General features: G+C 37.1%; 1 protein-coding gene across 1 annotated transcript; it reads right to left on the bottom strand.

Annotated features, from left to right (window-relative positions):
• Nucleotides 1–1,596: 1,596 nt before the first annotated feature.
• On the bottom strand, nt 1,597–24,816 carry LOC148836795 (uncharacterized). The gene is made up of 4 exons (XM_088913682.1): nt 24,726–24,816; nt 5,228–5,338; nt 3,700–4,789; nt 1,597–3,355 (listed from the first exon to the last, which is right to left on the bottom strand). Exons 1-4 carry the CDS (start codon nt 24,806–24,808, stop codon nt 2,393–2,395), a joined length of 2,247 nt encoding a protein of 748 aa, XP_088769808.1. The 5' UTR covers nt 24,809–24,816; the 3' UTR covers nt 1,597–2,392.
• Nucleotides 24,817–25,738: the final 922 nt, after the last annotated feature.

Raw genomic sequence — 25,738 nt, 5'->3', positions numbered from 1 at the left:
TAATCACAGGTATATATGGTTCTGTCGTACCTGCAACTATCACCTACCTCTGCATTTTTACTTATAGAAAAGAGCGTCATAATGAAGAAACCTAGAGAAACCTTTAAAACACCTTGCTTGGAACTGTTTTATTACTTCTTACTGCTATTATTAGGTAATTATATCTTAGAGATCAAAGACTTTCATATCTGAAAACCTAATGTGGGTAAGGTTGGTTCCTATTTTTGTTTTTGTATAAAATTATAAATTGCTATTGGCTATTTTATTCTATTGTTCTGAAAGAGTCTGTTGCTGATATTCTGGTATTGTTACCAACCTGATTTTCTGTTCACCTCCTTTTGGCACACTTTATTTTTTAACCCAGTATCTCTTTACTAATATACACTCCCTGGCTTAAAATACCTCTCTCTCTCGGTGATTGTGAATGGGAAGGTGACTTGAGGATAGATCCATCACTTTCTGCAGACTTCAATCCTACTGAAAAGTGTGGGGTGTACAGTCAATCCCACACATCATTACCCTCATCACAACCTCAACCGAAGGCAACCATGTTGTAAGAAGGAAATGAGGGACAGAGCAGCAAATATTTCCGAACCTTGTAGATTGCATACCACCTCTTGTTCTAGCTGTCTGCAGAGGCTCAATGAGTATCACAGCTGGTGCCGTCCTGAGATCCTGAGGTGGCTGTTTGCTCCACAGAGGTGCTAGAGAGGTAGAAAGGGGCCATAGTTGGAGTGAAGGTGAAGGTGAGCCTTTAGGTGACATTAGTGGATGAGTGAAGGGAATGAGAAGGCATATAAAGGTAGACAAATACCACTCATGCTGAAAGACAAGTTGCATCTCCCTCCTCCCTTTTTTATCTGTATTCTACCGAAATATTCTCTCTTTGTGACACCAGCGATGAAGGAAGACCGATTATAGCCACACACATACCCTTACAAAAGGAATCAAGCAGCTTTCCTTGTACAGTATTTTTAATTTCTCATAAGATACGCCTTATCAGAAATGCTCAATATTTCTCAACAATATTGTTTTGGTCTCATAAGACCAGAACCCCAGCTTCATACTTCGTGGTTGTACTAGATCTCTGGGATCTCAAGGAACTGTGAATACGAATGAATATGTATCAGCCCTTCTGCAATGACTGTAGCAGGACCGCCACAGGTGCTGACTTGAAACAAATGCATACAGAAAACAGAAACGTATTGTGCTTAATGATCTACCCTGACTGACCGTAAGTGATTGACACATTAATAATGTTTGTTTGTCAGCATTTTTGCCCCACAACTACTAAATATTAAAAAAGGCTTCTCTGATTATATAACATGCTTTTCCTATAATCTCACTGAAAAAATCAAATGAACATAGTGGCATAAAAGTAGGAAAGCATTTTGGAGATGCTTTATCTGCAGATGAAAATAATGATGGATGTCCACGGATTCCAAAAAAAGGATTCACCATTCAGATTTAAAAATTAAACCCAGAACAGACCTTCTGAATTCTTTTACTTCACCTATAAAAGTACATTCTGCAAATTATTACATCTGGATAAAGTATCCAATTTTTTTCACATAAGAATTCAATGGACAAATTCAGTTTTTTCCAAGATCATTCATGTTTAATGATAAATAGTGTTTCTGTTTCTAATCTATTTCAGGCAATATAAGTATTGGTTTATGGCCTTTTTGGTAGTTTTATTTTGAGGAATTTTACCTCTGTTCCATTAATACAATGTGCTCTACATCATCTTCTCTTAATTTCATAATGAAGCATATTCAATCATTTTCCTCACAAAGCACCTCATTTGTAAAAGAAATTTCTGAATTCTCTAAACTATTAATAAGTTATATGGGAAAATACTTTACACCCCCCCCCCCCACCCACATGGGTGACACTTGGCACCCATTGCACCAGCCAAGCAATTAAGTGAAGTAAAAAATACATCACCAGTCGGATTAAGTGAGGCCACAGTAGATTTTAGCCAGGACAGTAGGTTTGAGTCCCCTACTATAATGAATGGTGCCATCGCTTGAATCTATTAAGATGGGAAAAATTATTCCTCTTCAGTACAGATAATACTACATCCAGAACTGGTGCTCTCTCACAAGCACTGGCCCTCCCTGAACATCAGCTCTTCCTTGAATGTGATGTTAGGAAAGCCAGCTAAGAGGTCCTGATAGTTCAGTCTAAGGCCAAGTGATTTGAGATGCACTGACCTTGTCCACTTCTGAACCACGGGCTACTACCTCTCTAGTCTACCTCCTAAAGGCCAGTCTTGCCAACTATGTAGCTCAGAGACTGAGGCCCTGGCTCAGACTGGCTTATTGTAGACCTCGCTGACCTGACCTGTCGACTTGGAAGATATTTCCTCATCCCTTATATCGAAATTGTTTCAAGGCACATTCTGCAGGCTGCTTGCTGTAGTCCAGTTGGAAAAGCTTCGATGACCTTTATAGACCTGATTTTTCACATTTCTCATTTGAGCAATGGCTTTTCTGGCTTCCCAGTTCCTTGAATGATGGGTCCTGGACTTGCCTGGACTTAACTGGTGTGAGGAGGCTGACAGCTTAGCCGCAATATCCGGAAACTGCTTGGTATACAGTAATGCGGTGTACTGTAGCTCAGGCATGATGAGGCTCTGACATTTGCTTTTGGTTATTTTATCTAGCTCAGGGTTGAGGTTGTAGCCCTGAATGACAGCGGCACCGTACTGAAAGGGCTTCAGGGAAGTGTCTTTGATCTGCGAAGGGTCCACAGCCCCTTCATCCTGCAGACAGGTCTTCATGAGCTGGGCCCTTCTCTCTCGAAGGCGCTCCACTTCTCGTTGCATCTCCTCTCGTCCCACCATTTCATCGATCTTCCTCCAGAAGGTGGCATTGAAATGCAGGTAGAGCTTCCAGTCTAGGGAGTTCCATTGCTTTATCTTCTCCATGGTCCGAGGGGACAAGTCCTGCCTGGTCTTGTTGCTTCTGCTGTTGAGCTTGAAAGAGACCACGTCATCCAACTCCCAGCAGAGGGCGTTCTTTAACAGGATCATGGACTCGTCAAAGTATTCAGACACCAAGATCAGGTCGAACGTGTTTTCTATCATAGTTATAGACAGGTTGGTGTATCTTTCATTGTCATTGGCATTGTTATTGAAGCCAAAGTCAAATGTCAGGAGGTTCTTGGCATAATGGTTGTTGTTTAAAGAGGCATTATAGTGCTTCCAGGGATTTGCTAGGAACTCGTCCAGGTTTCGTATCCTGAGGAAGGCAGGAATGCTCTTGTAATAGGAGAAAATGGACTCCATCATGGTGACAGGATTGCGTACAATTGAGAAGTAAAATGAATCTGCTGGCATGACCTTCTTGACCTGTGAATACAGCACAGTAATTAATCATTCTTTTATTAAAACTGCAATCTTTGATTTTAACATATTAAGGTAGGATATCCTTTACCATGTTTTTGTTTGCTTTTCAAGAAAGGCTTAGTCAGAGTTCAAATAATAACAGAATACTATGTCTGTGAGATTCTACCCTAAAAGCCATAAAGGTAATAAGATCTCTTTAAAACATAATTTCATTTAGGACACTAACCAGTAGAGAGGTCTACCATAATTTCAAAACAATGCACAAATCAATTCTTTTTTATTTATATTAAAAAAAAACACCATCACAAGCAACACAATTCAATTTAAAAAATGAGTTAGTATCTCACCTCAGATGACAAGAACCTCATATGATTGCACATAATGTCATATTCCTTCACGGTCCTTGACTTGAAGCCTTCAACAAACAGAGATGTGAAATACAGTGGGTAAAACAGCTGGCTGTGTTTGCTCAGGGGGAGAGCAAAGGTGAGATTTCGGCTCTCTCCAAAACGGTATAATATGTTGAGGATTGTACTGCTAGCTGTTTTATGTGTTTTGAGGAACACAATGTGCGTCTTTGGCTGGCAAGTGTCCTTCTCTTCATTTTGTGCTCTTTTGGCACTAGGTCTGCCCAATGAGGAGTGGGCATGTGGTAGCAAGTTTTGATTGAGAGGCGAAGGCACAGAAGAGGTAGATGATTTTGGCTTGGAGATTTTCTTTTTCTGCTGTCTGTATGCCTTTAGATGTTGCTTGGTATTAATTGTTGAATTTGAAGTGGACTGCAATAGTTTTATTTGATCCTGGAGAGAACCCTTTTGATATTGTTTGGTTGAATAGGTTATACCCAATCCTACTGCGGTATTTTGTTTGAATATGTTATCTAATGATCTTGGCTGGTGGGCTAAGGTATTTCCAGCAAGGCCTGTATAATTTGGAGATTTTGTATACCCTCTGACAGGTTGTTCCAATGTTACTGAATGAACCGTCTCATCCATGCTTTGAGCACGAGCGGTAGCTACTGCTTGCTTTGATTGTTTTGGATTTTCTACCACTGTGATTTTTGTGTTCTTGTTGGAGAGAAGATTGTCCTGATGAGACAAACTTAAATTCTCCATGGACAGTACTGATTCCCTAGGACCTCGGGAATCATGGCTTGTCACAGGCAGCAGTGAATCCTTTGCAATGTGTACGACGCCATCTGCTTTAAGACTGGACTTATTGCCATGTCTCAGATTTTCAGAAGTTCCATGGCCATGTCTTTCATTTTTTAGAGTGGTGTCCCTGCTTAAACCCTGGATGTATTTTATACTACGGTTTCTGCCAGGAGATTCTTCTTCTGACACTTCTTGTGTTGTTGTGATTGTCTTTTGAAGTTCAAAGGTGAATCTCATGCGGAAAAGTTTATTGTCGGTGAACTGCTTAGAAATCTTGTCACTCCTGAAAAAAAATTAGAGTTCTTTATTAGCAAGTTGAAAGGATACAGTTGATCTACCTGTCTTTTTTTTCTCGCTAAATAAAGAAGAGCCTACTTGTATGTTTACTATATAGTAATATAGTAATACTTATATGTTAATACTACCATACTAGTAATACTAGTTTTTTCATATTAAAAAGAATGATGACTTTAAGAGTATTTAAAGAGATTTACAAATAAATTATATACTGATTAGTTTCCCAGCATGGTTTTGAATATTTTTAGTTTTAGTTTCTTCACCCTAAAATAGTAATTTTACATGGTGAATTCATGTTCAATGAGGGAAATTAGAATATCTACTTTCAAAAGAGAGTAAGAATGGTACCAACGAAGTTATCATTCAGTCATCCGTTACTTATGCTGGATTTTTGTCAATACCCATTAAAATCATGACAACTGACCTGTATCGTCTGGTCATCCCTAGTATTTGTATGGCCACACAAAGAACTGTTAGGGCCATTAGAGCCATCCACATGAAGCGCAGATGACTACACAGTGCTGCCTTTACACGCCTGGAGGAGAAAGAAAATCAAGGTTCAATCAACTTCTCCTCTGGTAAGTTCATGGCAGTTTTGTAAATGATACTGTACAGTGAACTGCACAGATGCTTATCTTATTTAAGCACCACGTAATTAGACATGAGATAGCCTTTATACAAATGTTGCTACCTGACAACAGTCCCTTGGGTTGAAAATATCCTTATCACATGAAGACCAAGCACTGTCAATCAACATGCTTTCCATTTTACACACAGGAACATTGGTTAGACTCAATATCAGAGAGAAATATAACTATACTAAGTTTCCATGAACCATGTAGCCCTTTAAATACGCCTAAATTCTAAGCAAGTGTGAACACTGATATTTCTAAAGAGACATTCAGGAGAAGCACTGGGACACCAGATACAGACTTTTTGGTTTGTTGATCTCCTTAATGGGATATGAGGCCATTTATTGGCCACTTATTTTGTGGAAATCCCTTCCACAATGCTGTATATCTTATATAAAATATTCACCTTCTGCGCAGCATTGGAGAACAGTATAATGCTATTATGTGATCACCGTGGGTACCATTCAATTCAAGCTTTGTCTATGTGTATTACCAGTAGGGGTATAGCTAGAATATCATTCTTGTGTTCTTGTATTGGCCTTCACAACAAATTATATTTACAAAGGTTTCACAACCCTCCATTAAACAAGCAATCACATACTAAATATATTATTATTGTATAAATGTTAATTGTGTTTAGTATTTACTTGTAGTGGTCATTATAGTAGTGATAGCACAACCAAACTTCTGTGGAACATGTTCAATGAAACAAAATGTTTCTTAATGGAAAGTTATATGGCCTGTTAACTGAAACTTAATTGCAGTAGTTTAAGGTTGATGGTTTTGCTCAATTTAAAGTTGTTTGTGTGAATCTTTTCCTGTGTATTTAATCATGGCCACAAGGTGGAGCTATTATTGTATTTTTACAATTGGGTTATCCTAATATTGTGGGTAGACCTTTGGATTCATAACTGAAATGCTTTAAGCCCCTGTGGCAGGTACTGCCGTTATACTCTTGGGTGAGATATTTTGCCACCAGAAATAAAGTTCACCCTGTTGTATAAGCGGGGACCAGCATTGCTGGAGGGGTGATCCAGATGACGGGCTGGTGTCACATCTAGCTCTCTAGTGCACTTAACACTACAGAAACCAGGATGAGCTCTGACATAGACTTCAGACATTATATCTGTGTTGCTGTTTTGACTGAGGTACAAGTGGGATTAGAAGTGGGGAGGGGGGGGGACACACATACTACTGAGAAATATCTTCATATATTTTGTAAGGAATCAAGCTTTTCTAGGGCCCTTTACCAGTCTATTGCCCATTTACTTAAAACAGCGCTAATTGCAGGCTGAAGATAGTTTCAATACGTCACACCTACAGTATTGCTTAGACATTTGTTAAAGTGTTAAAAATAAAAAGGTCAATTATCAAGAAAATAAACTTTGGTGTAACTTTTTGGGGGTCAGTAATTGAACATAATCTAAGATGGTTTGTATATCTGCGGAATATTGTCATGGAAATATAACTATCAAGGAAGCCACAAAAGAGAGTTCTCACCTGAGTAAGGTCTTTATTTCAATATTGCAATATTGGGAGCCCTGCTGCCACTTCGCCAAGTGCAACCAGAGACTCAATTTGTTACAAGCAGTACAGGGTTTTTATAAGACGTTGCGCTGTAAAAAAGTTCAGCACTTGGTCCCTTCTAAAACTTCCCCTTTCTCTAAGAGAAAACAGATTACATCATAGAGCGAGAGAAGAAAAACTAGATTTGTTATTCAAAGCTTACCGGTTACTTTCAGCTAATTCTAATGACCCAGACAGCATATATTGTTTTGGTACATTGTCTTCTAAACTAACCTAAACAGTGTACTTTGTTGACGAACTGTTTTCTAAAATTCTGCACGCACTGTAGCACAGCAGTTACATCCTTGAAATATATTATCTAAAAGCACCAATATATTTCTCTACATTTTTAAGAATCAATTTACTTATTAGATTTCCACTTCAATATACAGTATACATTTGAGGCATGTTTTCTTGTGTTAAAGTGATAAGTGAAGAGAGCCTTCAAAGTATGAAATACCACCTGCTTTCTGGAGACACATTAACCTTTCACACCTTTTGTGAGCTTCCTGCCATAATTAAAGCAAAGAAGGTGCTTGTTTGAACCTGACCACTTTTTACAAAGCTGCTTAACATCTCTACAGGAATAATCAACCCAGCAGCCTCTTCAATACCAAAGTATTGACAAACCACCCACGGGACATAAAGCTGACAGGCAAGACATTTAAAAAAGGCCTTTGTGGTCTCTTCTGTGGTTGCGTGCAGCTGTTGAAGAAATGGCAGATGGCAAAATGGTTGACAGAGTTTATTAACTGTTTATGAATCACTAAGCTTTCAGCGTTTTGCCGCCGTTTCTGAATTCTGTTAGGCTCCTTAGGGAAGGACACCCTTGCCAGTGACTCAGGACCGGAAATAGTATCAACTGTAAATGCATGATGAGCGTGAACGGTACTGTAAACACCAAAGATGTCTTTTCTGAATTCTGGGAGTCTTGAGAAGAAACAAGCCACCCACATCTTCACATCTCACCGACTGTATTGTAGAGAACTTCTCTTGGCACTTGAGAATTAAATTAAGACAAATTATACATTGGGTTGTGCTATTTAGGTAGCTGAAGCGTTCTACAAAATCAAATACTGTACTTTAAGGAGTTGTGCTCCAGCACTCATTGGTTCACTAATTTGTAGACTGCTGACAATGGATACTCGTACAACACAACTGAAAATGAGAACTGAAAAAGATCACTACATCTACGTCAGCTTGGGCATTTTTCTACTCAATTAATTCAAATCCTGTAAAAATAAAGACTGCTAATGCACAGCTTTATTAGTAGAAAAAGGGCAGCACTACTGATATGTGAGGGTTTGAAGATGTACCACTGCTTATGCAACTGAACCTAAGATTTTTTTTTTAATTCTGAGCAACATTCTAGTGGCTTTTTGGTCAGAAAAGGCATAGCAAGCCAAGTGTACTTTCTGCTGGGGAAAAGCATTACTTGTTCAATAAAGTCTTCATAAAACATACCAAAAGCTCCAGATGCAGCAGAAATCGTAAAAAAGAAAGCTGAATGCAAATCACAATGATGTGCTTATGAATGATATAACATTATATCACAAAAATTATATCATTTGTAATATGTCATAGATAGATCCTTTAAAACAGAATTAAAATACTGGAGCAATCCCTTGTACTGTATGTTAGACCAAGAATCTCAGGAAGTAGGCAGAAACTAATTCAACCTGAGTGCAGGTTTGCTCTAGAGCACCACTGGGGTGACCTAGATTAGTCTGAATGAAATTAGAGGCAAGTGGACAAGAGAAATCTATGAGTTAAATGGCAGTGGAAATGTAGCTGCCTGTAACAGAGAGGGAAAGGAAACTTGAGAGGCCTTTGCGTATCTAGAAAATGGAGATGTTGCCCAGGACTATGGGTCATACATGGGCCATGGCTGCCAGTCAGATTGTGCGACTGCAGTTTGAATATATGGAACAAAAGGAGTAAAATCATGCACGATTTTATAGAACTGCTCTCCAGTGTTTGGTATTATAAATAAAAATTGGGTTAGCATTCTCAATCATGTGGCCCAGAACTGGGGAGCCTGGGTAAAATTGGATCTATGGGTCTGATAAAACAATATATTTACTGAACAAAAAAATAGAAACAGCTAAGAATCTGATTTTGAAAAAAAAACAAACATTGGTATTATACTTATTTAAATGAATGGCCCATTCCTCCAGAGATTTCTCAGGTTTTGACTATATGTCTTTTGACAGCCGCAGTTGAAATGACATTCTCCATTCACGTTCAGATCTTGTCTGACTCAGCCTACTGCTAGGCTACACATGAATTCTGGTATTGTTACTGTAGTGAAATAGAGCTTCAAAATTAGATTTTCATAACTGCTTTTTTGTATGTTGCTTAACCAAATCTTTTGCTATTCTTGTAAGAATACCGATTACCAACAGAGCAACACAAGTTTAATGGACAAAGCATTACAAACGTAATGTTTTTCAAACATTACAAAACCAGTGCTGTTTGTCACTATCTGAAAACCTTTTACTGCCAGGTGTTCCAAAATTAAAGAGGACTGGGGAAAAATATTCAGGTAGTGACCTTTTGTACTAACACAGTCATTAGTACTTCCTCCAGCTATGAGATGTAAAAGGTCCCTCATTAAGTTATAATTGTTTCTATTTTCTGAACTGTTCTGTGTCAGTAGGGAGATTTGAAATGAGTGGAACAAAGACAATCATGAAACAAACAGTTTTTTCTGACCATTGTACATTAATTTTTATAGAAACACACAACGCCTGGTCTTTAATCCTTTTAGATGGGCTACTTGCCTTATCTAATCAGTTACAAGCTCTCCTACTTCACCTTGGTACCTTTATTTGCACTTTTTAGTGGTGGATTTGTTGTGGATCACATACTCAATCAATCCCTCCCTGGAGAATTTGGTAATTCTGCAGTCACGGAATTTTCAGCATAATTTCTAGCACAGTTAAATACTGTTTATTATTATTTTTTTATATAACTAGTATGCTGCTTTTTTTGACTTCTAAAAACATTTCCATTAAATATCTAGCTGAGTCTGTGGGAGTCAAGTGACTCTAGAGAAAATTGTGTCCACAGAAGTCTGCTGGGAGTGAACAACACTGCATTTGATGGCAAATGTATTTTTTTTTCAGAAAAGCAGTGCAAGCATGAGCTCTTTCAAATCAGTCCAGAAATTGTCTGATGCACACATCTTTGGTTATCTTTTGATTTCAAGCCAATTAAGCATTTGCAGCACCTACAGAATTATTTCCATTCAGCTTCCCAATTAAAAAGGAGAAATAAAGAACAGTCTTGTCACCCTTACTTACCATGCACAGTAGTTGGTCTTTTTTAAGTTGAGGGTTTCTTGCGTAATATTGGAGTGAAATAAATAATTGAGATTTTTTTTACTGTTACTGTTATTGTTAAAAATGTATGTTTTTTTTCTACTCAATGAAACTAAGGGGCTGGCTCTCTATTTCTGTCTCTCTCATAGTGCGATCCAGCCTTTGAAGTCCTCCTACACATCCAGCCCTCCACGACTTTTAGTCTGTTCCGATCAGTGCCCTTCCTGCTGCCCTCTCCTCCAATTATCCTTCTCCTTGTTCATAAAATCAGCTAGACGTCCTGTTCATTCATCTCTCTCATTACAGAAGATTACTGAGTACACCGGGCTCCCTAGGAAAATTAAAGGGATTCCTAGGTTAATTCCTTCAGTACATGTAGTCCAGAACTGTTTGCATAACAAAACAGCAAAATAGAATATTTCTACTTTACCAATATAAATAAAAAAAACATTATTTTAACGTCAAACCTGCTGAGAACTTCCACATGCTGGATTTTCTAAAAAATATTTAGAGAATAATAAAGAGTGGTAGACCTGAAAGAGACATACAGTTACAGTATATCTACAGTAATTGAGGTTTTGATATATTTCTTATCACATCTTTTGTTTTCAGAGCATAAGAACACACAGAACACACAAAAACATACGAGCGATGGAAACGTACACAAAAAAGGACATTTCAAATATCAGTTCCGCGTCATATCTGGCAAGATCTTTATCAGTCAGCTCAAACACTTCAGCCTCTCATGGCCTGCTTTTAACTTGATTTTGTCACATCTTTCATTTCATTTCATTTCTTTCTTTCAATTCCAAAGCAATCAAAATCCAGAATGCTATGGGCATGCCTAGCTTTGGTCACACCTCACACAACTGACCAGGACATTTTCTGTGGCTGGACATGGCAGGAGTGAGGTAGAACAAGTGATTGAATTTAGTCAGGTGGAATAATATAGTTTTGATTGGAAAGCTCACAGGTCTGGTGTCAATTGTAGGAGAAAAAAGAGGTGGGAATCAGCAACAAAACTTATTAGACTAAACTAGAAAACTGTATATTTAAACTTAACTACATAAACGTGGTTGAGTTGAGAATATGTATTGTGACTTTGTTTTAAACAGCAGTTCGATTTACAAAGCACCAGGAGCTTATTATATTCTTATGTAATGGTTTCTTTAGTCCCAGACATTTAGCGACTCAGGCCATTTAGAGAAGCTCAGGTGCAGCTGCACAAGTTTACTCAGCTCTGCAAGAGCACATTTATCACTATGATGGTCCACAGAGACATTTACCTTTACCCTGGTCTCTGAGAGCAGGACTTAATCCTAATCCATGTATTAGTACTTCAGACTCCTAACGGAGATATTTGATTAGTGCTCAGTGTTTGACTGTGGTTAATCACACAGAGTTCTTTCTTTTTTACTTGTCTTTCTATGAATGGCTGTTCCAGGACAGAACTGAGTTTCAGTGGGATTGTATTGTTATTAAAACCATATTATACTGAAAACGATATTTCAGTTTAGGAATAGGTTATAAAAAGTATTTTTCAGATTTTTCTCCTTCACCTTTCAGTTCTGCTTTTTTACCAGATTTTGTAATCTTTATGAGCTCTGGGTGGCTAAATTCTTAACAACATTCAGGTTAGTTTTTTAGCACCTCACTCACTAAAGGCATTTGCACATAACTCAGGTTGAGCCCTGAATCCAGACATTGTTTCTTTAGACTTGCATCCTCTTACTAACTGATTCCTCAAACAGTGATGCACAACTGGCAGAGCACTGCTGGAGTGGGAGGGATGTTAACTGACCAGCGTCCTCTCATCTGTGGGCGTAGTGTGCAGTATTTCAGATAATGAATGGCTCTCACTGCTGGGCGCGTATGAAGAACATTTTTGCAGGTTATCGCATTCCTGCTTAGCAGCATGAGGGGTTGTCTTCATGTCTTCAAGTAAAAAAAATCAGTGTGTTTTATCAACAATAACTGGTAAATCACTGGTCAGAAAAAAGGAGAGCTTGCTATGCATGTTAATTCCTGAGATGAAATGCTACATCTACGAAAACAAAACCGTTTGCCATGTACCAGCATGTCCATACATTACATAGAAACAAGCTGTCTTTGGACCATCAGCAGACTGAGTAAGTTCACTTTAAATACTCTGGCCCAGGTTGCTTATGTGCATTACGAAGAGCAACAGAACTGTCTCACACACATACAAAACTCATTTTCTCACACTGCCTTGTGCAGACCTTCCCTCCTCTCTCTGTTGGATATTTTAGCTAGATTAGCATCCACCTACAAAAATCCCCTACCTATTTCTATGGATTTTAGACTTAAATCTCTGAAATCTTAAGCATTGTCTGAATCAACACTTTTAGCTGATGGCTGGAACAATTACTTAACCACTCTTTAATATGTCTGATTGCTTCAGTGTATTAAATGGTTTATTCACTATACAGAGGTTATTATTGCTACTTTGTATGGCTGGGGCATTATATATTAAACAAAAAATGACCTTGTTTTTATATCTCATATTAAATCATGCCAATAAACTGACCTTCACTCAGCATGAAGGAAAATCTTAAAGTAGCTCTCTCATGTTAAATATTAATGTCCAATGCCATTGAATGTGATTGTTAATATTTGCCTTAATACTTACGCAAACATGATGTAGATGGAACCTGCCACCACATCCTACTGTAAGTCCTACACTATTGTATCACTATTCAAATTGGTGGTGGAATGATGGCTTGTAAAGGCTTTCTTATTTCTTAATGCTCTTGTTCTTGATGCCTTCTTAACTGAATATTGACCAGGTAGGTCCAACACACATTTCAAAAAGAAAGGAGAGATTCACATGTAATTAAATCACCCATCAACAAAAGAAAGCATGCCCTAGCCGAAACTATATAACCAATTAATTCCTGAGGTTTTAATGATATTCTTATTCATAAAAATACCAAAAGAAAATATATTCTTGTTTTGGATTCCATTGACACTAAACAACATATACGTAAAAACAAGAAATTGATAAATGCAGAAAAGAACATGATTAACATCCCTGAAGAGATATGAGACCAATTGGAAAGCAGCTATTGACTTGCTTTACGTGACATCTTAAAAATCCATTGCATGGGATGGCAAATGTTTTAGGCTGGCTCCTTACAATCTAATTTAAACCATTTCTCTTAGAGACGCCATTTTCTGTGTTCTGTGTAAATGTCTAGAAATTACTACAGCGAAACGGTCTCCATTCATCTCATCATTTTGAGATTAAAACTGGGAAAACTTGGTTGTGCTTCCCATAAAATACAAAAGAGAATATGCTGTTCTTTGTGACTATTAAGGAATTACAAGTAAATATTTTATTTCTCAAAACATTGCTTGGAACAATCGAAGTCAACAAAAAAAATATTCTATACAAAGAGCAAGTATGACATTTATATTTCAAGAGAATCTAATTTCAGTGAACTAAAGTGTAAACATTAGTAAACACAATGAAATTTCCCTTGGGAACACTTTGCACTCTCCAGACTATCAGGGATTGTTTGACCAGACTTCCATACACAGGCAGGCCCTCAAGTTAGTTTCATACTGTGCGTTTTATACACGCAGTCGGGGGTCATCTCAACTTAGTGGTGTCTAAGTAATATGTAATATGTAATATGGCTAAGTAATATGAAGGTGCTTGGTCATTATTGTGACTAACTATAAAAAATAAAATACAATGGATTTGTATTATGACAGAGAAGGCCAATGTATTTAGTAAAATACTGTATGCTGCCTCATTCACATGTATCTGCTCTGTGTAAATGTTTTACAGTAATGTAATGAGCCTATACACACTCTATATATCATTTCCTAGACCTTAAACAATTCACTTTCCTAACACATCAAAGGAGGGTAACAACCTGCTGTAGTGTTCAGACTTTCCCTCATCGGCTCTGACACACTTATGGTACTGTTTTAGTTTTAGTTTTGATTCTGCCATTGTTTTGAGAGGATTTAGAGTGTTAAAGTGGTTTGGTGACAAATTTGTGGCACTGTTTGAACTTGGCTTATGGAGCTATTTTTTATAATTTCATGTCAGTTCTCTATAATCATTATGTACACGCAGTGCTTCAAGCACTATTTTCTTTTTTTTTCTGTAGTGTTTTAATACAGTAATTGTACCCATTAATTTAATTGTTTTTCATGCAAGGGCTGCTGCAGCACTGTTGACCCACAAAGACCTTTTGTGCAAAATCATACTTTAACTCTGCGTCTCTATTGGACATGCCGTTTTTTAATTTTATATTTTAGAGAACAGAGCAAACCATTTAAAATACAGATGACCTTGTACAACAATCCTTTTATAATAGAAATTTATCAATATACACCATACATGAAAATTTAGTCTATTCTTATGTTCCCCTAATATTTTACAATTACTTTACTTCTAACCAAACTATATGTATTCAAAATAGGGAAGATATATATATATATGTTTTTATGATTTTTGTGGGAAAAAGTATTTAGATATATATTCTTAATTCTAGTCTCAGTTAATATGTATCTAAAATAAATCAGCTTTTAACTGTTTAATGTACTGAACCCATCTAGACCGATATTTGACAAACCTGTTAGTCTGTAATTTAAATGAAAATGTTAATGTTTCCATTATGTAAATTTAATTTATTAATTCAATCCAACTATTCACTGTTGGTAAGTCTGGGAAAAGCCACTTTCTTGTTATGGTCTTTTTACCTGCAGATAAAAGAATTCCAAACAGATATTTATCAGTATTTCTTAAGTGAATGTCCTGTACATGTCTTTTTAAATATACACAAATTGTTTTCTGTTGAACTCCATCTGGGTAATTCAGCCTACAGCATTGTAGGGGCATTTGCCTGAAAACGGTGTCTGGACAGGTACTGCCGGTAACATTTATGACTTCTCTTAATTAACTTCAGCAGCAAATCCATAATCTCAGAAATAAAAGTTGACCTCTATGTACCTTCTTCAAGCAATGCAAAACTGAGCAGTGAGATCTGACACATTTTAAGAAAAACATTTTGCCAGGATCTGACAATGACAATCCATGACAAAACCAAAAACAGAAAATTCATTGAAAACCTCAAAATTACCATTCACAATGGCCAAAGTCTATTTTTTCCAGATGACAACTATCCCTGATCTAGAATGTCATATAGGAATTTAGAATTATGAAAAATGGGAAAATTCATCATTTCATCTTATTATGATTTCATTGTGTTTGAGTTGTACAATAATGTATAGAAATAGAAGCTACTCAAATGAACAATGTTTAATTTATAATTGTGCATAAAGATACCTAAAGCTTCCTAATCAGACAACAGACTTGCAGACACATTAGCATTTTTGAGAATATAGTAGCCCCCGGATCTGTTCATACCCTTGATGACATGTATCTAAGTATTTACCAAATAGAATGCAGTTGTCCATCAAGATTTTTTATATTGTGAAATGATCTATAAAATATGTAGTAAAGAATAGTACTAAATATCCACCTGGAAGTGCTGCACAATGGTTAGCAGCAGCAGTGGGTTCAGTTTGGTATGTTCTCCCTGTGTTCACATGGCTTTCTTCCCATTTTCTCCCACAGTCCAAAAACATACTGGTAGGTTAATTGGTTTCTGAGAAAACTGGCCCTGGTGGGAGCATGTCTGTGTCTGTGTGTGCCCTGTGATGGACTGGTGTCCCATCCTGGGTGTACCCCGCCTTGCGCCCATTGCTTGTCAGGGACTTTCCGGACACTAAATTGGAATCTGTTAGAAAATGGATGAATGGATTCACCTGGAGTTTTGTGATAAATAGCCAGCAGCCATATCATCCTGCATATCACAATTGGCAACAACTGACAACCCACTGGAGCTCAGCAGGTGTGAGCCTGGTCAGTACCCGAATGGGAGACCTCCTGGGAAAAACTAAGGTTGCTGCTGGAAGAGGTATTAGTGGGGCAGTAGAGGGCGCTCACCCTGTGGTCCATGTGGGTCCTAATGCCCCAGTATAGAGATGGGGACATTATAGTGTAAAAAGGTGCCATCCTCCGGATGAGATGTGAAACCCAGGTCCTGACTCTCTGTATTAAAGACCCTCGTGTCCTGGACAAATTTCCCATTGGCCTTTACCAATCATGGCCTCCTAATAATCCCCATCTATGAACTGGCTTCATCACTCTGTTCTCCTCCACACTGATAGCTGGTGTGTGGTGAGCATACTGGTGCACTATGGCTGCTGAGGCATCATCCAGATGGCTGCTGCACACTGGTGGTGCTGGAGGGGAGTCCCCATTACCTGTAAAGCACTTTGAGTGGAGTGTCCAGAAAAAGCGCTACATCAGTGTAAGGAATTATTATTATCATTAAATCAATGCTTGGTTTATTTAGGGTATGAATAAATTTGGAAGCTACTGTATATGATGCTTTATAGCCACTGCTCTAAAAAACTATAGAAGCACTTTACAGAGGTGACATTTCATTATTACCCATTGCTTACAGACTGTAGTCACATGAACAAGTTTCACTGACAGCTCAGAACTTCTGCTTGGTTAGAACTCCAGCGGTATTAAATGGGAAGATTTATTTTAGATGTAAATGTGTGTTTGCATATAGCGGTTTCCTAGAGACAAAAACACCTAGGAATGCAACTTTCTTTGTAATTCACAATATTGCTGGTTTTCCATTATCCGTGTCATACACAGCTGCTACCATATGTACTTTTATGGAGAGAACAAAAACATTAAAATAAATCCATGTATGCATAGTATGATAATAATAAATATCAGTTTCAGAAACATAAATTAGGGAAATGATGTTTTACATTGTTCAGCTTTGTGCCACTACCCTTTACATTTAGGTCATTTTGCTCTTTTATTAGGATCTTCTGTTAGCACTAATAAATTACAAGTAAAAGGTTTATTCCATGCTGAAAAGAGAAGAAAGAAAACACAACGTTTCGGCTCTGGAACCTTCTTCGGGAATAAGCAAGAGAGCAAACTTACATCCGAAGAAAGCTCCACAGCCGAAACGTTGTGTTTTCTTTCTTCTCTTTTCACCATGAAACATTTACTTGTTCCTTCGCAGCCTACTGACACAGCTACTCACCTGAACTACATAAATCAATTAGTATTACTATATAATACAAAATGGAAAATGTCCAAGTATACTGAATAGAATAAGAGATGAGCTCAAAAAGAAAAGTCAGGTCCAGTGTCAAGTCATGTACTTTCTGACTAAAAATGTGGTACAGGTTTGTTTCAGGATAGTCTTCACTTGCACACAACCAGAAAAATGAATCAGAAAAACTGTTCTATCATGTAATACATACTCATGCAGTCCCGCCACCATTAATGGATTTAATTCCTAAAAACACACCGCAACTTTACTGTAGATCAGATTCAAAGTTTGATTTTCCCATGTTTGACTAGTCAAATACTGATTTTGCATGACTATAATCCCCACCTGAATAATAAAATTGAACAAAACAGGAAAACAGTCAGGAGGTTGTATATGATCATGCTTCCTCAAAGTGTCTGATTAGAGAGAATAAGGAGACAAAGTCCTTTATTATGTCACAGACCCTAGCTGTAATTTCTTAGTTCTTCCTGCCTCACACACCAAGGTCAGCATCGTTTGTGACCTCAGCATCTCACAGCAGAGATGCCCAATAATGGTATCCGCTGGTATGTTTCACTACTGATTATAGAGAAGTCCAATAGGATGATTTTGTCATTGCCTTTGAGGATTTTGAATATTTGAATATTTGATTTAGTCCTCATAGAACAGAAAATAGAAAAAAAAGTGTTCCCTTATTCTTCAGAGAAAAAAAAAATCCTTTAATCCCTGGAAAAGCATCTGGTCACTCAGCTGTGGACAGATTCCAGAGCAGCAATATCATTTTTCTAAATCTGGTGATCAAATTGCACATAATATTCTATATGAAGTCTTACTAGTGTTTTCTACAATTTTAACATAATGTTCATTGATTGAAATTCTTTACTTTTGCTAAACCGTGCATTTTACCGTTCTGTTTTCCTTCTCATTGCAACCCCACACTGTCTGGAATGCCAAAGTGGTTAAATACCTAAGCCTTTTCCATAGACACCTTTGTGAAGCTAGAGTTTGTTTCATCTTCCTGCATGTATTACTCTGTACTTGTGTACATTAAATGCCATATACTGTACTATGCGTGCCCAGCTTATAATCCTCCAAATCTTTTTGAATTTCATTTGCAGTTTTTATAGTGTTTTCTAGGTAATCCTCCAATTTTGGTATCATCAGTGAAATCTAGATTGTTGTTTTAAATTAGAAAAAACACTGGTCCTAATACAGATCCCAGTGGTACTCCACTAATTACATAATCTCTTCTCTGTACTGTTTTCTGTCCATTAAACTTGTTCTTTCTCCAGATACATGTATTTCCTTGAGTGACTCATGCCTTCAATTTAAGAAATGAAAGACTTAATGCCTTATACCAAGGGATATACTGTTTTTATCCATTGCCGCTGTTGCTTTTTTAAAAAAAAAATAGAAGTAAGACTTTTTGGTCTAAAATTGCTTTTAGTTTTGCCACTGTTTTTATGGGCAGGATCTACACTGGCAATTTTCCCAGTCAATGGCTATTAAGCCTGCCTTGAGTAATTGTTGGACAACTGGCAGATTACAATCAGGCCCTGGAGTTTTATTTAAGTGGTTCTAATGCCTGTAATCCTTCTGCCTTTTTTACGCAAATGCTATTCAACACATCATTTTCTTTGCTCAGCCTGAGCAATGTTGTCAATTTATTCCTTAGTAAATTCCTGAGTAAAATATTAATATATTAAAGTTATCTCATTATCTCTGAGACTCTTCATCATTCTTTACTTTTTTGTTTATTTTAGAAAGCACTTAGTTTCTCCTCATTTTTCTTATGCGATTCGTCAAACCTACTGTAGGATAGGCAACTTCAGTGCTCGAGCTATGTGTTACTGCAGGGTTAGAAGTTCCTCTCAATTAGCACTTGATAATTGAAAACTTAGCCCAACATAGCTGACTTCAGCTAATTGAGTAATTAGTTCATTTAAATTACTAAAGTCTTAAAATCAGAAACAAATAAAAGTCAAGGGCCAGACTTGCCTACCCCACATTAATCAATTTTAGTACCTGTTAGCTTGACTTGACTTTCTTTTGCTTTAGAGCGGAAACTGTATTGGGCTTCAAGCAGAATGTAATGTACTGTAAAAAGAAGAATACAGTTAAAATAATGTAAGCTGTTTTCTTCTGATTCCATATTTTTCCCATCCAATTTCAATTCAATTAAACTGACTCATTACTTCATAATCTGGTTTCTTGAAATTGTAAACTTTTTAAGTTTGGACTCTACCTGTACAGTTTCAAAGTGTACTTCAAAGCATTCTGCAGTCACAGTACCTTTGCTTTCAGGCTATAGAAGATTCCTTCTACCCTTTTTTGGAAGGTAAAAGTTCATGGATCAAAGGCAGCTCCTGTATAGCAATGTCCTCAACCAAAATCTTGCTGGATCTTTTACTGGGAAGCGCTGTTAAACCTCTGAACAAAATGTCCATTTTGCTAAACCGTGCATTTTACCATTCTGTTTTCTTTCTAATTGCAACCCCACACTGTCTGGAATGCCAAAGTGGTTAAATGCCTAAGCCTTTTCCATAGACACCTTTGTGAAGCAAGAGGCCTCCAATTTTGGTATCATCAAAAATGGACTAATTTCTGATTAAATTTCTTATTAATATTAAATGGGAATAGGAGTTGAACTATGCCTACAGCCCAGACTAAATCCAACTCCCTTTGTGTTTCTAGGCCTTTCTCTTAATTGCACTATTGTTTAATTTGAAAAGAATTTAAAAAAACAGATACAAAAGGAAGAAAGTAAAGGTTTCTATTGAGACAACTACAGAAAACATTAAAACAGATAAGCTATCTGCATAGCTCAAGTGCACTAATGTCATAGCCCATGAAAATACTTTTAAAGTACGTACTGTATACATGAGATATACTGTAAAATCATATCTGATAGTATTACAAAAGCACTGTGTCTTGGTATTAATAATTAATTGTACAGTATTTATACAGTTTTAACAGTCACCTGATACAAGAGAGACACAATAAAAAAGTGACATTTGATTTACAAAACTACATTTTGGCATGTTTTCCCTGTGATGAGCTTATACTCTGTATCTATAATATTAATTCTAAACATTCTTCCTTTGCAAATGAAAATTTTCAAATTTAAAATAGACAAATGTAATATTTATGTAATTATAATGTTGAGATCATTGATTCAGCACCACAAATGAAATACAGTACATGTACATGTATTAAATTCTATATACTGTATATACAGTGCAGTTCATTGGTATTTGGACAGTGACACACTTTTTGCTGTTTTGGCTCTGTACTTCAGCACATTGTATTGTATTTTATTTTATTTAAGATTGTTAATGTGTCCAATTACTTTTGGTCCCCTAAAATGGGAGAACTATGTATAAAAATGGCTGTGATTCCTATATGGTTCAGCCAATATAGACGTAAATACCCTCGAATTAAAGCTGACATTCTGCACTTCAACCTCATAGTCATTGTTTCATTTCAAATCCAATGTGCTGGAGTACAGAGCCAAAACAACAAAAAATGTGTCACTGTCCCAATACTTACGGACTGCACTGTATATCATTATTTTATTCAAAAGGATTTGACTTTTGTCTAAATGCTGTCAAAGAGTTATTTCTGTTGAACATGGAGCATATACTGTAGGCAGTGTAATTGTACTGCATAACTATGGTGAATGTTTTTTTTGGTACCAGGATACAGTTTTCATAGTGACAAATTTCATCTTAAATCTAGAAACTCAGAAAAGATCTACTGCACTTCATTTGAAAATTAATCAGAATAAAATGAGAACCTAACTTATTTTAGAGTGAGATACTAAATCCCCAAATTTTCTAAAAATGTCGGTTTTAAAGATGCAGTACTTTTTTTTATTGTGCGAGCAAGTGATCTTGACACACCTGCTCAAACAGAACTCGGTAGCTTGCAAAATTAATTCCATACCGATAAGTGCCAGCTGCATGCTAGGATGCCACTTGTCCACTACAGCTTGAAACAGGTCAGAGACTGGTGCACTTTCCAGGCAGTGCAGGCAAGCTCAGTCAAGCGGCCAAATGTCAAAATATTCAATAAGTAAAATCCCCCATCACAATGGACAGATATTTAGATATTTCCTCATATTTTGTTTGATGGATGTCCTGGTTTTGCCATTCAAAATTTGTAAAAAAGGTTGTGAACAAGTCAAAAAATATGGAGGAGGAGGCACAGGTCATGTTTAGAGATCCTAGATACTTGGTTACCTGTAACAGAGTTACAGCAGTACCTAAAATAAGAAATATGGCAGAAATGGTGTTTGATTGCATGTGTGTGCTGTGCATATTTTATGTATAATTCTGCATTAAAGGGGGACTGCAATGCTATTTTTACATTTTGGGTTTATAATGAATGAACAATGATGAGTGCATTTTAAACCACAATGAAACTACCAAGTACATGGTAACAGAAGAGCCGCCTGCCTAACAAATAAAATACACTTGCATTCATTTTGAGTTTTGCAGAATTTACATTGGTAGTACTATATTTTATGGTAAATCACACCTAAAACAAAAATTCTAGCTGGACTTATATTTTTGGAGAACTTGTTGCGCTGAACAGCTGATTTGAATGAATTGAATTGAATTCAATATATCGAGTTTTGCTGAAAAATTCTACTTGTAAACTCTGCATGCAGATCACATTCAAACCTTTTCTGGGGTGAAATGTCTGGTGAACAAACTGTATTTATTTTAATGTACATCATGCTGAATCTCATGATTCAAGAAACGTGTTGATGGGACCAACAGTGCCCATGTTTATTACCCATATCTTGGATAGTTGGCAAATACTGTATGTCATACTTAACATGCTATGTCCTGAACAGCCCAATAGGCAACAGTGGGGTATCGGTTAAAATACGTGAGCTCAAAAAGACAAAAAAGGATTAACGTTGTTAGGAGACCATGTTTCTCATTCATTTACAGCAACTAGTGAGCAGGAAGGGCCGTTTTTATGTCACAATTCACACAAACTCTCGCTCTCGACCATGGTGAAACCAGCAGTTTCTTGTCTGCCAGTGAGAAAATAGTAACTATACAGTACTTTCACAACGTTAACGATTATGCATTTAATTCAAAATTTGTAAAAAATTTGTGATTCCATCAATAAATGTATTTTGTTACCGAGATTTAATACCCAGTCTAAGAAACTGGTACTACAGTTCCCCTTTACTGGGTAATGTCTGGTATACTTTGGCAATCAGTTCTTTAAAAGGAAAATTGTGGTTACAGAAACCAATCTGTTTCATGGTAAAAAAACATACCATTTCTACACATACTTTATGGATGAGAATGGCACTGAAAACAGAAAAATGCTATTTGTTTCGTAATGTGTGCTTCATTGATAAAAAAAGGATTCCAATAAACAGAAAACTTGTAAAGAAACTTACAAGAAACAGACAAGCACAAACCACCTTGATATTGAATGTTATATATTTTCATACAACCATTTTCAAGAAGGAATTAGTCCAGTACAGGGCATATTAGAACATAGAGAGACAGAGCCTAACCCAGCAGACATTGAGCACAAGACAAGATACAACCTGGACAGGTTGCCAGTCTATCATAGGGAACACACACAGGGAGTCATTTTCACATCATGCAGACTCCATATAGAAGGCACCCCAGATAAAATCATACCCAGGACCCAAGATCTATGAGACAGCAGTACTAACACTACAGCAATACCACTCTGCTGCCCTAGTGCCTGCTATTCCAGGCTAATTCAAGTATGCAAACTAAAGGATTAGCATTATTTCAGGATGTAATCAATGTTTTCTTTAGAAACCCCCAAAATTATCCCAATGTTTACAGAAGTACAATTATTCCTTAACATAAAAACACAAGTAGAGTAGAAAGTAAAATGCTTTTCCAGAAACAGAGGGATTCATAACAATATTTTCCGGGTTCCACTTTTTGCATATTTAACATAAAGCACTATCACTGTATTAAACCATATACACCGTCAGATTGGAAACAAATTGTGAGTAATCTTATGCCATTAGTTGGCTTCATTCACTTAATGGAATTACATCAGAAAGCTGCACGTCTGGGATAAAAACGACTTTCCTTCAGCCTTTGTCCCTTTGATTTTTTAATACATAATTATTATACATTGACCTCAAAGCAGTCCTCAAAAGACAGTTAATAATTACAATATATTTCTACCATTGAGTTGCAACAGGACCGACGCAGATGTACCTTAGAGACACCCATTATCAAAACAGTCTGGGGTTAATGAGTACAAATACCACGGTCATAAAGCACACCTTAATCATTGACAAACCACGTATAAAATCACCTTATCACGTAAAAGCCCAATGATACAAAAAACAGAGCTAAAATAACAAATTACGACATGCTTCAAATCAATGTACAGACATTTTACACTTAATATATGAAGTATATGCGAATATCAACAAAACATGCTATTAACAGTTCTATCCGTAATTGTGTTGACTCGCTGTAACAATTCACACATTTGTTGTCACACTAGCTTTTAAGATAAACTTGTAGCTTTTCTGTCTGAATTGCAAGAGGTTTTTGTATGCGATAGGCACTCTGACAGTTGTGCATAGAAAGTGCGGTCAAAACCCATGTTAAGTGAAATCAAGCAACAATGCAAAATTGCATAGAAACTCGCGGAGAATGGGGCTCTCGAGGCTAAAGCAGTTACAGCCGTCGAAGGTTCACATTGCTGTGACTGACTGGTCTTGTGCAGTGTATTCATAATCGGACCGGGACTCACATTCAGTACAGAACTAATACTGTACATGCAAGAGTGTGTGCAACTGAAGACACTATATTAAATGCAAGGTGCTAAATCATATGCAATATCATTTAGGAAAATCTGATGACTTCTTAAAACGTGGCTATGAAGTGTACCAACAGCGACGTAAGGGAAACAAAAAAAAACCCGAAAACCTATCTTTAATAACGTGATCGGCCGCTTCGTTAAGGAAATGTTAAATGTAGCTGTTGGCAGCAAAAAATTATGCAACTATATTACTGTTAACACAGTAAATCAATTATAAAACTATACTGTAAATGTTGCCCCATCCATAAACAGATTGTACAGAGTGGGTCTCAATTAGCACACAAACAAATCTAAATTTCACACACAGATCCTAAATAATTCCAATATATGGTCCCTTTTGTGATGTAACACACTGGTACAGTATTAATGTAAGCATAGTGTGTAATACAACAAGAAACGTACAAATCATGGACTTTACTTACAAGGACCAGGGCTGTGCTGTCTTCCAGAAACTCGGAGCTCTTTCCTTCATTGCTTTCCTGTGCGGAAAGGGCATTTGATGCATCGTTGCGTGTATAAAGAAAGGTTCGGTTCCACAGCCCCCGTATTTAGAAACTCAGTAAAGTCACTTCGCCAGACGCTCCAGTCTTCAAGACCTTTCTAGTTCAGACACTGAGCATCAGCTTTGCGCGACCAGAACTCCTCCTGCTGTCACGCTATTGGCTCTAAGCACGGATAAATCTGAATATGTAACTCCAATGGAGGAATAAGCCTGCGGGGGATGAATGAAGAACAAAAGACCTGAGACTTTTTTTTTGTCCTCAGGTACAGTGGAAGAAGCGGCAGTCATTCATTGTCTTCAGGGTTATTCGTGAAGCGAACTGCATATCATGAAGATGACCAGTGAAACGACTGCTTGCGCATCTTAAAGCCTTGCGTTTTCTGCACACAGAAGTATCTAAAGTATACTGTAGATCTACTGTAGGAAGGTGCAGGGACCAACACATTGCATTCTTAGGCAGAGTCGATCTTTGTTTCAGTCGTAGTTGCTGCTACAGTATGTGCGTGACTTTATAAAGTTAATTTAATAGCAAGTATATATTAAAAAACACCAATTTAATCGTACGCGCGTCGAAACACGAACGCAATGCAGAGGAAATGTACTGTATGATGTCGTTACCTTGGTAACCACTCTATAGGATGCCAACCCTTAAAGCTCGTGGGGAGTCCTACAGTATGGCTTTTATGGTGATCTAGAGATGAACTGGTTTCCTAGTTCAAATAATTACTGTTTGATTATTTCAAAAATCACAACAATCAGAAACCCGTGTACAATTTGAAAACTGAAACAAGACATTGACTTCTATTCTTATTTCTATTCTATTACTTGGTTACTAAGGAAAGTACGGCAGACTGACGTTCAAACGTATAGGAATAGGCTATTTTAGAAAATAATTCGACTCTAGTGCAATTTAGGTAAACTAGACGTTTTGGA

This window comes from Atractosteus spatula, chromosome 4 (genome assembly GCF_055471065.1).
Source record: "Atractosteus spatula isolate fAtrSpa1 chromosome 4, fAtrSpa1.hap1, whole genome shotgun sequence".
NCBI lineage: Eukaryota > Metazoa > Chordata > Actinopteri > Semionotiformes > Lepisosteidae > Atractosteus > Atractosteus spatula.
The sequence above is the reverse complement of the archived record's forward strand: the minus strand, read 5'-3'. Positions and strand labels throughout refer to the sequence as shown.

Coding starts and splice junctions, on each gene's coding strand:
- LOC148836795 (XM_088913682.1), bottom strand. CDS start 24,808: ATGCATCAAATGCCCTTTCCGCACAGGAAAGCAATGAAGGAAAGAGCT. Junction 4,790..5,227: donor GGGATGACCAGACGATACAG/GTCAGTTGTCAT, acceptor ATTTTTTTTCAG/GAGTGACAAGATTTCTAAGC. Junction 3,356..3,699: donor TGAGGTTCTTGTCATCTGAG/GTGAGATACTAA, acceptor CTGTATTCACAG/GTCAAGAAGGTCATGCCAGC.